This window comes from Erigeron canadensis, chromosome 3, assembly GCF_010389155.1.
Source record: "Erigeron canadensis isolate Cc75 chromosome 3, C_canadensis_v1, whole genome shotgun sequence".
NCBI lineage: Eukaryota > Viridiplantae > Streptophyta > Magnoliopsida > Asterales > Asteraceae > Erigeron > Erigeron canadensis.
The window spans coordinates 36,027,682-36,039,700 of NC_057763.1; the positions used below are offsets into that span (position 1 = coordinate 36,027,682).

At 31.7% G+C, this 12,019-nt stretch overlaps 4 protein-coding genes across 4 annotated transcripts in view; all 4 read right to left on the minus strand.

Moving 5' to 3' along the window:
- Positions 1–924: 924 nt before the first annotated feature.
- LOC122590458 (probable glutathione S-transferase) lies at positions 925–1,734 on the minus strand. The gene is made up of 2 exons (XM_043762661.1): positions 1,417–1,734; positions 925–1,272 (listed from the first exon to the last, which is right to left on the minus strand). Exons 1-2 carry the CDS (start codon positions 1,732–1,734, stop codon positions 925–927), a joined length of 666 nt encoding a protein of 221 aa, XP_043618596.1.
- A 1,548-nt stretch (positions 1,735–3,282) lies between these two features.
- Positions 3,283–4,792, minus strand: LOC122590455 (glutathione S-transferase U8-like). The gene is made up of 2 exons (XM_043762657.1): positions 4,393–4,792; positions 3,283–3,806 (listed from the first exon to the last, which is right to left on the minus strand). Exons 1-2 carry the CDS (start codon positions 4,705–4,707, stop codon positions 3,468–3,470), a joined length of 654 nt encoding a protein of 217 aa, XP_043618592.1. The 5' UTR covers positions 4,708–4,792; the 3' UTR covers positions 3,283–3,467.
- Positions 4,793–7,920: 3,128 nt separating this feature from the next.
- Positions 7,921–12,019, minus strand: part of LOC122590454 (probable glutathione S-transferase) — a 96,677-nt gene continuing 92,578 nt past the window's right edge. Inside the window, exon 3 of the mRNA XM_043762656.1 lies at positions 7,921–7,973. The gene's annotated coding sequence lies outside the window, so the exon portion shown is untranslated. The remainder of the gene's footprint in view (positions 7,974–12,019) is intronic.
- On the minus strand, positions 9,968–11,297 carry LOC122590456 (probable glutathione S-transferase). Its single transcript, XM_043762659.1, has 2 exons — positions 10,923–11,297; positions 9,968–10,464 (listed from the first exon to the last, which is right to left on the minus strand). The coding sequence occupies exons 1-2, from the start codon at positions 11,235–11,237 to the stop codon at positions 10,126–10,128; spliced, it is 654 nt and encodes a 217-aa protein (XP_043618594.1). The 5' UTR covers positions 11,238–11,297; the 3' UTR covers positions 9,968–10,125.

Genomic DNA, 12,019 nt, shown 5'->3' on the forward strand with positions numbered 1-12,019 from the left:
AACATATCAGTTATTTATCAGTTTTACTTGTTCCTTTTAATACTTGTATGAAATTAAAAGGCTAGTCATTTTCTTATATCGCTACAACTTTTACGTCGTTAAACACAATCTATATATCTATATGATTTGCATGGATCTATTTAGCGGAAAGTCTGGAAGTTTTAGTGTGGTGACTGAACCATCTACGGAATTTGTAACTGTAAAAAGCACATGTTGATTAAAAGTTTTTATTGATTTTGATTGTAGTAATGTACGTTTATGTTTATTTTGTGCAAAAAACTTTGAGGTTTCGTAATTATATATTCCTTGTTTTTTTTAGAACAACAATTATATATTCGTTTTAGTTTATGTATGAAGAAACTAGCCAATACAATGGTTGTAACTTTTCTTATTCCTTTTCGATTGATTACGTAGACAACCAAATAAATTGTAGCCTTTTGTTTGCTGATTGGTTTTTACGATTTTTTTCCCCCCCATTAATAATAAGATTTCGCTCCGCCTAATTGTGGTTAATTTGACGGTTTCAAGATTTCGACATTGAGGGTCCGCATGCGCACATTATTAGAGATCACCAACTTCTTTTACTCCACTGTCATGATCGATCGATTAACTAAACCTCTCTTTGTTTAATGAAATTCGTTTTTTTATGACAACTTTCCATCTTAAAAAATTCATTTATAGAAGACCGTGTATAGTATTGGGTCACCTTATTTACAGAAAACTAAGCTGCACTGCCTTTTGTTTTTTTCCTCCTTGAAATGGTTAGAAAATAGAAATAGACCCCACACATATATAAATTCAAAGTTTAACAAGCACAAACATATGGTACGTTATAGCAAAACATGAATTGATCGATATAATTAATACACACAAATTAATTTGACGACCGACGACCTTTATATATATAGATGGTCCTCTTACACCTTAATTACCATATCGCTTCTTGAAAAATACAACCAGTTCTGATCTTGGAGGTAATATTTCCTTGACAACTTGAAGGCTCAGCAAGTTATTAGCCCATTCAATTATTTTGGGAAACTTGTCTTTCGGGACGCTATTTATTCCGGATGTTTCTTCAATGATTCCAGGCCAATAGGCCAGGAAAACAGCAGCGATATCAACCAAGTTAATGTTGTCACCTCCAAAATACTTGTTACCTTCGACTCCGATGATCATGAGCTCGCTTTCTAGTATTTGAAGCTGCTTATAAGCTTCTGACATTGCTTGTTCGTCTCCATTGCTGCGGATTCCGTTGTATATTGCAGGCAGGCACTAAACACACACACATATATATATATACCACACAAAGTAATTAAAATCAAAAAATAGACATATGGAATATTGGAATATATAATCAAAAATACTAGCGAATATATATGATCATTAATTATTAGTATATATGTACTAATTAATTACCTTATCATCAATGAAATTTGCCCAAAATCGAGCAACCGCTTTCTCATAAGGATCCTGAGGCAAAATCGGAACCTCGCCTTTCCAGACATCATCAATGTACTCTACGATGACAAGTGATTCGGAGATGGGATTTCCGTTGTGAACCAACACTGGCACCTTTTTATAAACAGGGTTATACTTAATGAGGTCGGGGCTCTTGTTGCTGTGATCTTCTATGATGTTTTCGTATGTGATTCCTTTGAGATTCAAAGCAATCTTCACTCTGCAAACATATGGACTTCGTCCATCCTCGTACAACTTTACTTTGTCTTCTGCCATATATATTAATTAATTAATTTCCAAAGTTCTAGCTAGCTAGCTTATTCGATCAGTACGTACGTGTAACGTGATCATCAGTAGCTAGCATGCCTCCTTTAATTAACTTAACTAGTTCCTATTTATCTCTGCCTGGAGATGGCCGTTTTTTTAAGCATATATATATATGTAAATCAAATAATTGCATGTGACTTTATACATATAAAAAGTAATAAAGCGTGAATCAATAAAATACTCCATATATTGGATGGATCCATATGATGCAACGGTGTTTGGCGGTGATGGTAGCAGCGACAAGTAATACTAGTGTAGGTTATTATTGTATAAGTAATCGATGCAGTGTAATTCTTTTGGAAGTTATTAGGAATAGATATATAATGTAAATTAATTTGTTAGAGATATATTTGCTAGACCATGTGTATTACTCTTGTTATAGATGTTGATGGTTCAGGAGCATTTTGGTAAGATCAAAGCTAATGAAATAGGAAAACAAATGCTTTAGGTATGTTTGACTCAAAAGCTTCTGGATGGGGTGTGCCAAAGAATTGGAGTTTGGAAATGGGTCTAGGAGTTACCGTTTTTTTTTTCCCGAACATACAATTGTTATACGACATCGGGGAAACAATGAAAAAGCGGATCTTGTAACTTGAAAAACATGGAGTAGTTTTAGGCCATTGGGCCTCCAATTAACTTCATTGGGTAACAAATTAATTTTTTTATTTTTTTATTTTTTTTTTTTGTCTTTTACACTCTTTGTGCCTAGCATCTATAATCCTTTATTAATGTTTACATCTATGTTAACATAGACAGTTTAGTTAATAAAATATATTTGAGGTACACCGGGTAGAAATTGTGAAGGGAAACGGGGTACGAACTCGTGTCATCATTCTTAGACCATTTGTAAATGTTTACTTTTTTTTTTATTTATATTTTTTTTGTCACATCAGCATCATACCTACAATTAATATACATAATCATCGCTAGACCCACTTCGCCGAAATATCAAACAAACTTCGTTATAAAAAAACAAAAGATATGGCCTAATCTATATATAACAGTACGTTTCTCATATTTCATGGAAAGAATTAACAACATTATAAAGGCTCCGTAGGAATTGAAATGAAGAAAAGTAGACGAGACATTTTGAGTTAATCTTTTTGTGTCTCCTCTCTCTATCCGTTTAAGGTTATTGTTTTTCCTTGATTTTAACAGATGCTCGCGATTAAGTGAACCCATTTTTGTAGTGTTTTGTTTTTAATTTGTTTTTAGGCAGGTAGGTAGCTATTGTTTTGATATCATCGAATCACCTTCTAGCTAGAGACATATATATATATATATATATATATATATATATATATATATATATATATATATATATATATATATAGGTAATAGGTTTAATTATATGATATATGAAAGAACAAGATAAAGGAACCTTTGTGTATTATAACATACAAAATGTTAACATGATCATATCATCAATAACAACCTTACATAAATACGAGTATAGTAGTACATAATATATTGAGTACGTACAAAATGATCAGCATATAAAAAAGAGCGCTACTTATATATTGCAACGTACATAAATAATTAAGCACAAAGCCTTGCTTGTTAATGGCAACATCAACAGATGTTATGCACAGACTTCATGCTCTTAAGCACACAAAACATATGTAATACACCCATGCCATCGACTAGCTAGCTAGCTAGCTACGTATATAACTTAAAAACACTCAAGTCGACTTACCAAATCGCTTCTTGAAATGTGCAATCAAGTGTGCTCTTGGAGGTAAAATTTCCTTGACAACTTCACATTGGATGAAGTTGTGAGCCCATTCAGTTAATTTCGGAAACATTTCTTTTGTCATAATCTTAATTCCGGTAGCTTCTTCAATTGCTCCAAGCCAATAGGCCAAGAGATCGGCAGTGATGTCAATCAGGTTGATATTGTCACCTCCGAAAAACTTGTTACCTTTAAGTTCATTTTCTAGTATTTTCAGTTGCTCACACGCTTCTACAATAGCTTGTTCATCTCCATTGCTCTTAAAAGCCGTGAATGATAACGGTACAAGCTAAACAAACCAAATAGATAGCAATATATGTAATTATTAGATTAGTTATGGTGATACTATCACAGACATATATAGACAAGGGACCATTTATGTACTTTAGTTATAGTTTGAGGTTTTAACTGGCAATGAAGCGATATGTTTTAGTGGATCAGTCATGAACTGTGAAGTGTTAAATCGTGTTTTAGTCAGAGTCTCTTCTCCCTTGAAATAAAAAGATTTATCCTAAATAAGGACATATTGAGGTCAAGTTTCTCTAAATATCTTGGTGATATCACATCTATACTAGTTTGGTCCCCACAAAAATATGTGATGTGCATATATCGGTAACAATTTGGATATATTATCGTGCGACAGAACAAAAAACCATTTTGTTAGTCTACCTAGTTGTATTCAGAGTGATCCATTAGTCAAAGTATTAATTAAAAATTAACTAGCGGCCGGTATTCGTCAAGTCAATTTTTTTTTTTTTTAATGATTGTTAAATGCATATCATATAATATCGATATACCATGATTAATCATAAAATACGTTACACATGCATCAAAAATTAGAGACAACGATCGATATAATTAATTGACTACTATACCTTATCGTCGATGAATTTGGCCCAAAATCGTGCAACAGCTTTCTCGTATGGATCTTGAGGCAAAATCGGATATCCTTTATTCCAGACATCATCAATGTACTCGAGGATCACAAGTGACTCCGAAATTGGCTTTCCATTGTGCACCAACACAGGTACCTTCTTATGAACCGGATTATACTTTAAAAGGTCGGGACTCTTGTTGTTGATGTCTTCTTCGATGTTTTCGTATTTGATTCCTTTGAGACTCAAAGCAATTTTCACTCTGCAAACGAATGGACTTCCTCCGACCCCATACAACTTCACTTCGTCAGCCATTTTCCAACTAGCTATATGTATGTATATATATGATTGATTCAGTGATACTTAATTAATTATTGAGTTATGGTTTTAGTTTATAAAAGTTGTTCAATGGACCATCCATATATATACTACTTGGGATACCGCCTTACGTTGGTGGAGCGTTGATGAGTATGAGATATATGATGTAATAACTTGTACGTTAAGCTCAATAAGATGTTCGAAATGTTTGAATTTTCAACACCATTAATAAATATGGCACTGGATCTGATATAGTAATTTGCTACAATTTTTTACCCTATATACATTAAACAATATACAAATGTATAACTTAAAATGCACTCCAATAACTTCTTTTTTTAAAATTACTAATTCTTACAAATACATTTTAATTGCCGTGGCGATCAAGATCGAAGTTTGTAGCTAGTTTTTAAAATTTTATTTTTAACAATAGATTTCATTTAGAGAATATGTGAATATGATGTATTTAAATTTAGATATGAAACTAGCGCATCTTAGAATTTTATCCACAAAAAACATATACCTGAACTTAGATATCACTCTTGATCAATATCATATTTTTCGAGTGTTATTTTAAATAATTATGTATATTTATTAATTAATTATTAAATATTAGTTTTTGATGGATTAAGAGTGTCAAAAATAACATATATTATTATTATTATATTATTATTATAATATTATCAGTTATTATAATGTTGCAACAGACGAGTTAGATCTAGTTTTTATTAAGTGAAACTAAATTAAGTTAATAAATTATAGTGAATGTTCGATATGAATGTTTAATTCATACTAAATTAAGTCATATTTTAATTAAATTTATAGAAGTTTTAGATGATGATTTCTGGTGGATTTACTTTTTAATTGATCTATTGTTGGAAATAATCATAATAATGTTAAATAATGATATATATTTTTAGACAAACGAATAAAATAAAATAAACCGATTAACTTGGGGAAGGGGCTGAGGTGATCCTATAGCTACGTACGCACATACGTAAAAGGTAGACCAGCCTAATTGCATTAATTGTACCTCATTTATTGTCAGTTGTTATTCGATCTCATCCTCGATATTCATTTCTTTGTAATATAATACTAAGAGTAATAATATATAAAAGTTACGACAACTTTGTGCAATATAAAGTTATTAAAGTGAGTGTTCGGAAATTCCCTATGAAGTGGAACTGTGGAAGCAATTAGCATTGTTGAAATCATTGGTTAGGGAGGTAATATATTGTAATAAATTCGTATTCTCGTGTGTTAACAACCTAACAAATGTCTTGTTTTGTTTGTTCGTATCGTGAAATCACCGAGAAGGCGAGAAAGGATAAAAGTCACTTGTCCTTATAATCATTACATGAATTTTTCATATTAAAAACGAATAAAAACAAGAAATCGTTTTATAAAACAATATATTGCTGGATATTTTAGCCATTTAACTGGATTACATCACATAAGTTCAGATGTGTGGAGTGTACATTTGATTAAGTTTGTTAAAGATAGAGCACCCCGATAACAGAGTTATTAATGATGTAGTTGTAATAACGTAAAATTGTGCACTGTATAACCATACATGTTGTAACGTGTGCACAATTTAATTGCATATTTTTAACGTCTGCAGGGATCATTTCTTGAAATTTATAGCCTTAATTAGCCAATATATAATTGAATAGATCTAAACTATATCATATATTTGCGCCTTTGCGGGGAAGGAAGAATGAGATGGTCCAAAATCTTACGTATGCACATGCGTACAACATAGATGATCCATAAATAGTACACCTTTTACCAACTTTTTATGAAACAATATACTATTACATAAAATCTTTTTAATTAGTAATGTAACTTTCACGGTAAACTATAAATCAAAAGAACATTAAGAACAGCTACTATCGTGATTTTTTGAGAAGGTTGGTAACTCAAAATATATATATATATATATATATATATATATATATATAAAGTAATCGAAAATGTCATGAGTCATGACTTGCTTCAACCTTGTCAACCTTAAATCACAAAATTCACAACTCTCACATGACATCTAGTCTCTATAACATAACTTTAGATCTATTATTTTTATAGTATAATTACTTATAAACTGTCTGTTCAATCAACTGAGACGAATGGAGAACGAGAAAAACATAGATCGAATGGGGACATATGGGGTGTTTCTGGATTTTTGGACGATTTCCTTATCGGTAAGGCTTCGATGAAATGGTATTAACTATTTGCTCCAATGCATACTTTGAATCTTTTCTGGAATTTGATAATGTCGATCTTAATGGATGTATATATGTAACCTGTAATAAAAACCTTGCATACTCTATAAGTCTATATATCCGAAATGCTCAACATCAAAGTTGTTACACGGAGGAGGATCCAACAGTGTAAAAGGGGGCTAGCTGATGAACCCAACCAACTCAAGCCCAATATCACTATTTTTGATAACTTACTTAGAACGACCCCAACCCAAAATTCAAAATGAACCCAGCCCAACTAAACAAACTCATGATTTTTGGAAAAAGAAATTGTAGAATCACAATTAATTATTTAAGAAAGAACGTGATCACGTGGGTGTATTGCTGTCTTAGCTCCGAGATAAGATTTAAAATCAAGGATTAAGATTTAATGATGACTTTTTAATCTTAAAAGTTGATTTTAATCCAATGGTTAAAATCCCATAAAATTACCTATAAAGTTCATTTGAACTTGAAAGGATCTCAATCCAATTTTATGCCATTGTTTTTAAACAACGAGTTATTATTTAATAGTTAGCATTCGAGATACAACACAGTGACATCCAATTAGGTAGTATGTGGAGCTCGAACCATGCATGTATCAGACACAAGACTCTCGAATACCCTCCTAATAATCCAATATTTTGGTGTTGATTTTCCTATTGATTTAAGGCTGTTTAGGCGAGGTTTTGATGTCATTTGTATTTTGATTTTGTTGTTGTTTGAATGATGATTTTGGTGTTGTTTTTATTGCTAATTTAAGGCTGTTTAGGTGAAGCTGTTGGATTAAGGAAAAAAATTTTCACCCCACCATCACAATTTTCTGGATCCGCCACTATTGTTGCATATATAGTAAATGTTATAACGCAACATCAGCATATATGACTATATCATGAGATGCTTAAAAACATCAATTATAGAGATGGTTGCACACACAAGCTTCAACTATGATAAAAACACAAAGTGATTCTTATTGCAACATCAATGGATGTTATACATGAAAACCATAGCTCGATCTAACAAACATATGTTATGTTTCTTATTGTAATTAGTCCATCTTTCTTATTGTAATTGTACTCTTTTGTTTATGTTTCGGCATCTTGCCAAAGCATTGTATTATTATTAATATTAACTAGCACGTTACCTGCGAAATGAGGCGGTGGTCGTTACAATGCCGTTGTAGTGGGGGGCCGAGTGTTGGTGGTGGAGACGGCGTCGAGTGGTGTGAATAATTGATGTAAATGGTTAATGAAAATATATTAAAGAATAAAGGATTGGTAGTGTAAATTAATCATTAATGTTATGGGGTAGTGTGTTGAAATATTTTAAGGGGTGCTAAGTAAAAATATTACATATTTTCAACACTTTCATAAATAAAAGGGGCTATTTCTTTTATAATACAGTATAAATACTAAAGTTGTTAAAAAAAAAAAACAAGCATATGTTATGACTTTATGACCTTCAATCCTGAACTATTATCACTCCTTACCAAATCGCTTTCTGAAAAATGAAAGGAGATTTTCTCTTTGAGGTAAGATTTTCTTGACGACAGGATAGTTGACAAAGTTGTCAGCCCATTCGGTTAGTTTTGGGAATTAAACTTGTCTTTGGTGACAACCTTTAGACCGGCTGTTTAACGACTCCAATCCAATAACTTATGAAACAACCAGCAATATAAACTAGGTTGATGTTTTCACCTGCAAAAAACTTATGAAACGACCAACAATTTTGGGTTTTTAAAAACATGCGCACGAGCAACCAGATGGTGGTTATGACTTATGATGTTTCTTTTTCGAATTGTCCACTGTAAAGTACCTCAAAATTTTGGTAGATGGTTATTATTTATAATATTTTACCGTTTTTAAAATAAAAACCCCAAAAATCTAGGTTTTTTTTTTTTTTTACAAGTGAATTTTACTTAAGATGCGTATGATGTGTGCTAATCGCACAACGAAAGGGTCCCGCACTAAGCGGATCTTAAATAGTCTTTCTCACCATACCACTTCCTTTATTGGAAAATACCGTCGATGAGAATCTACCAAGGCTCGAACTCAAGACCTTGGAGTACTTCCCCGGGACCCCGCATAGCAGGTTTAGTGAATCACCTTTGCCCATTATGGTTTTAGTTTGAGTTATTGGACATCCCTTCTTCACTAAAACATTATTATTATTACTATGGCATAATATTTGAAGGATGATAAAAATTTGATTGAGAACTTGTTATAAAGTTTGTTATTGGTAGCTAGCACATATCTATACTATATTATAAAATAAATAGGGTTTTAATTTTCAATTTCAACAATGTACACATAATAATGTATTATATATCAATGCTTACAACTTTCTCTCTCATCCATAAATTATTTTATTTCTCTAATTCTTTTAAAATCTTTTATCTCAATAACCGCATATCGTTAAATTATAAAAATTATATGGGTGTTCTTAAAATTTCATGCTCTTTCATTAGAGATGTCATTCGATATACTTTCGACGAATTTTTAAATCTGAGGTCGGAGCCCGTACGGCTAAGATATTTGGCTATGACACTCTATGATATATCATATCCTATGACCTATCATAGGCTATGACCTATCACCATCTCACCGCCGTAACACACGGGTACTTGCTCTCGTAAATAGTAATATATGAAATTTGTGAATTGTTGCTGAAAAAAAAAAAGCTTTAACCATTAATTAGTGTTAAAAATTAAATCTCATTTATTGTTTTACCAAAATGGATATGGTAAAGGAATATTGTAGTTTGTAACTTGTTTTTTTCATGGTTAAATGGAAATACTTTTTGCTTCTTACACACTGTTTTATTGAGTTTTAGTATTCATTTTTATACTTTTTGTTATTATTTTTTGGCATGCCGGTAGGTTGCTGTTATTTTGATATCATCTCCTTCTAAAGACTTATATAGGTTTAATTATATGATATATAAAGAACAAACAAAAGGAACCTTTGTGTATCACAACATACAAAACGTTAACATCATATCAATAACCTTACATATACCAAGTACAAAGTACATAATATATTGGGTACAAAACAAAAGATATATTGCTTATTAATGCAACATCAATAGATCGCTGCTATGCATAGACTTCATGCTCTTAAGCACACAAAACATAATAAACCGATCGACTAGATATCATTTATAACCTTTTTAACTATCAAGTCGTCTTACCAAAGAGCTTCTTGAAATGTGCAATCAAATGGGCTCTTGGAGGTAAGACTTTCTTGACAGTTTCACATTGGATGAAGTTGTCAGCCCATTCCGTTACTTTCGGAAACATTTGTTTTGTCACAATCTTAATTCCGGTAGCTTCTTCAATTGCTCCAAGCCAATAAGCCAAAATAACAGCAGTGATATCAATCAGGTTGATATTGTCGCCTCCGAAAAACTTCTTACCTTTAAGTTCATTTTCTAGTATTTTCAATTGTTCACACGCTTCTGCAATAGCTTGTTCATCTCCATTGCTTTTAAAAGCCGTGAATGATAACGGTACAAGCTAAACAAAACAAAACAAAAATAATAATAATAATGTAATTAGATTAGTTATGGTGATACTATCACAGACATATATAGACAAGGGACCATCTATGTACTTTAGTGATAGTCTGAGGTTATAACTGGCAATATTTATATACGTTTTGATGGATCAGTTATCAGTGAACTAGTGAAGTGTTGAATCGTGCTTAATTAAGTCAGAGGGGCTTTTCTTCCGTTGAAATAGAAAATGATCCCAAATAAGTAAATAAGGACTTATTCAAGTCAAGTTTCTTATTTTCCTTTTCCTATTATATTATGAACATCTCTACTTCTATTACTATACAAGTTTGGTCCTCACAAAAATATGTGATGTACATAATCAGTAACAATCAGTAACAAAAATATGTGATGTACATAATTTTATTGTCCTCACAAAAATTAGAGACAACGATCGATATAATTAATTGACTACTATACCTTATCGTCGATGAATTTGGCCCAAAATCGTGCAACAGCTTTCTCGTATGGATCTTGAGGCAAAATCGGATATCCTTTATTCCAGACATCATCAATGTACTCGAGGATCACAAGTGACTCCGAAATTGGCTTTCCATTGTGCACCAACACAGGTACCTGCTTATGAACCGGATTATACTTCAAAAGGTCGGGACTCTTGTTGTTGGTGTCTTCTTCGATGTTTTCGTATTTGATTCCTTTGAGACTCAAAGCAATTTTCACTCTGCAAACGAATGGACTTCCTCCGACCCCATACAACTTCACTTCGTCAGCCATTTTCCAACTAGCTATATGTATGTATATGATTGACTCAGTGATACTCTATTAAGCTCAGTTTGTGTTTTGGTTTTAGTTTATAAAAGTTGTTCAATGGACACCATCCATATATATACTACTTGGGATACCGCCTTAAGTCGGTGGAGGTAGTATTTGATATATACATTGATAAATCAATAACAATTATTAGGCATTTATATATACAGGGGTTGGGTACAGTAATACAAGTATTAAAGTAAAACAAATAAGACAAGATTTTGGCCATTGGGTGGTGTTTGGTAGGAAGGAATTACAGAGAATGAAAATATAACAAAGAATAAAAATAGTGAGAAAGAGAATAAGTATTTGGAAAGATAATAAATTCCGCTGTTTGGTACCCACAAAAAATGGATATATATATAAAAAAAATTTAAATAATAATAAATTTAATACATATAACATCTTGAAAAAAAAAAATAATTTACATTCTCACCCATTCTCTACAAATTGATTCTCCTTTCTTCATTCTCATTCTCTTTCTTCATTGTAAACAAATAAGTCAAGTTTTTCTCATTCCCTTTCTCCTCTTTCCATTCCACCATACCAAACACCCCCTTAGATCATAGTTAAATTGATGCACAAAGATTCACAAACCAATTGATGCACGATGATTTTCATGATGCAAGACGATTTCTAGTGAAGAGAAACTTATTATATTATTTGTTTTACATTAATGCTTGTTTTATTTTACCTAAAACCTATATATATATATATATATATATATATATATATATATTACAACT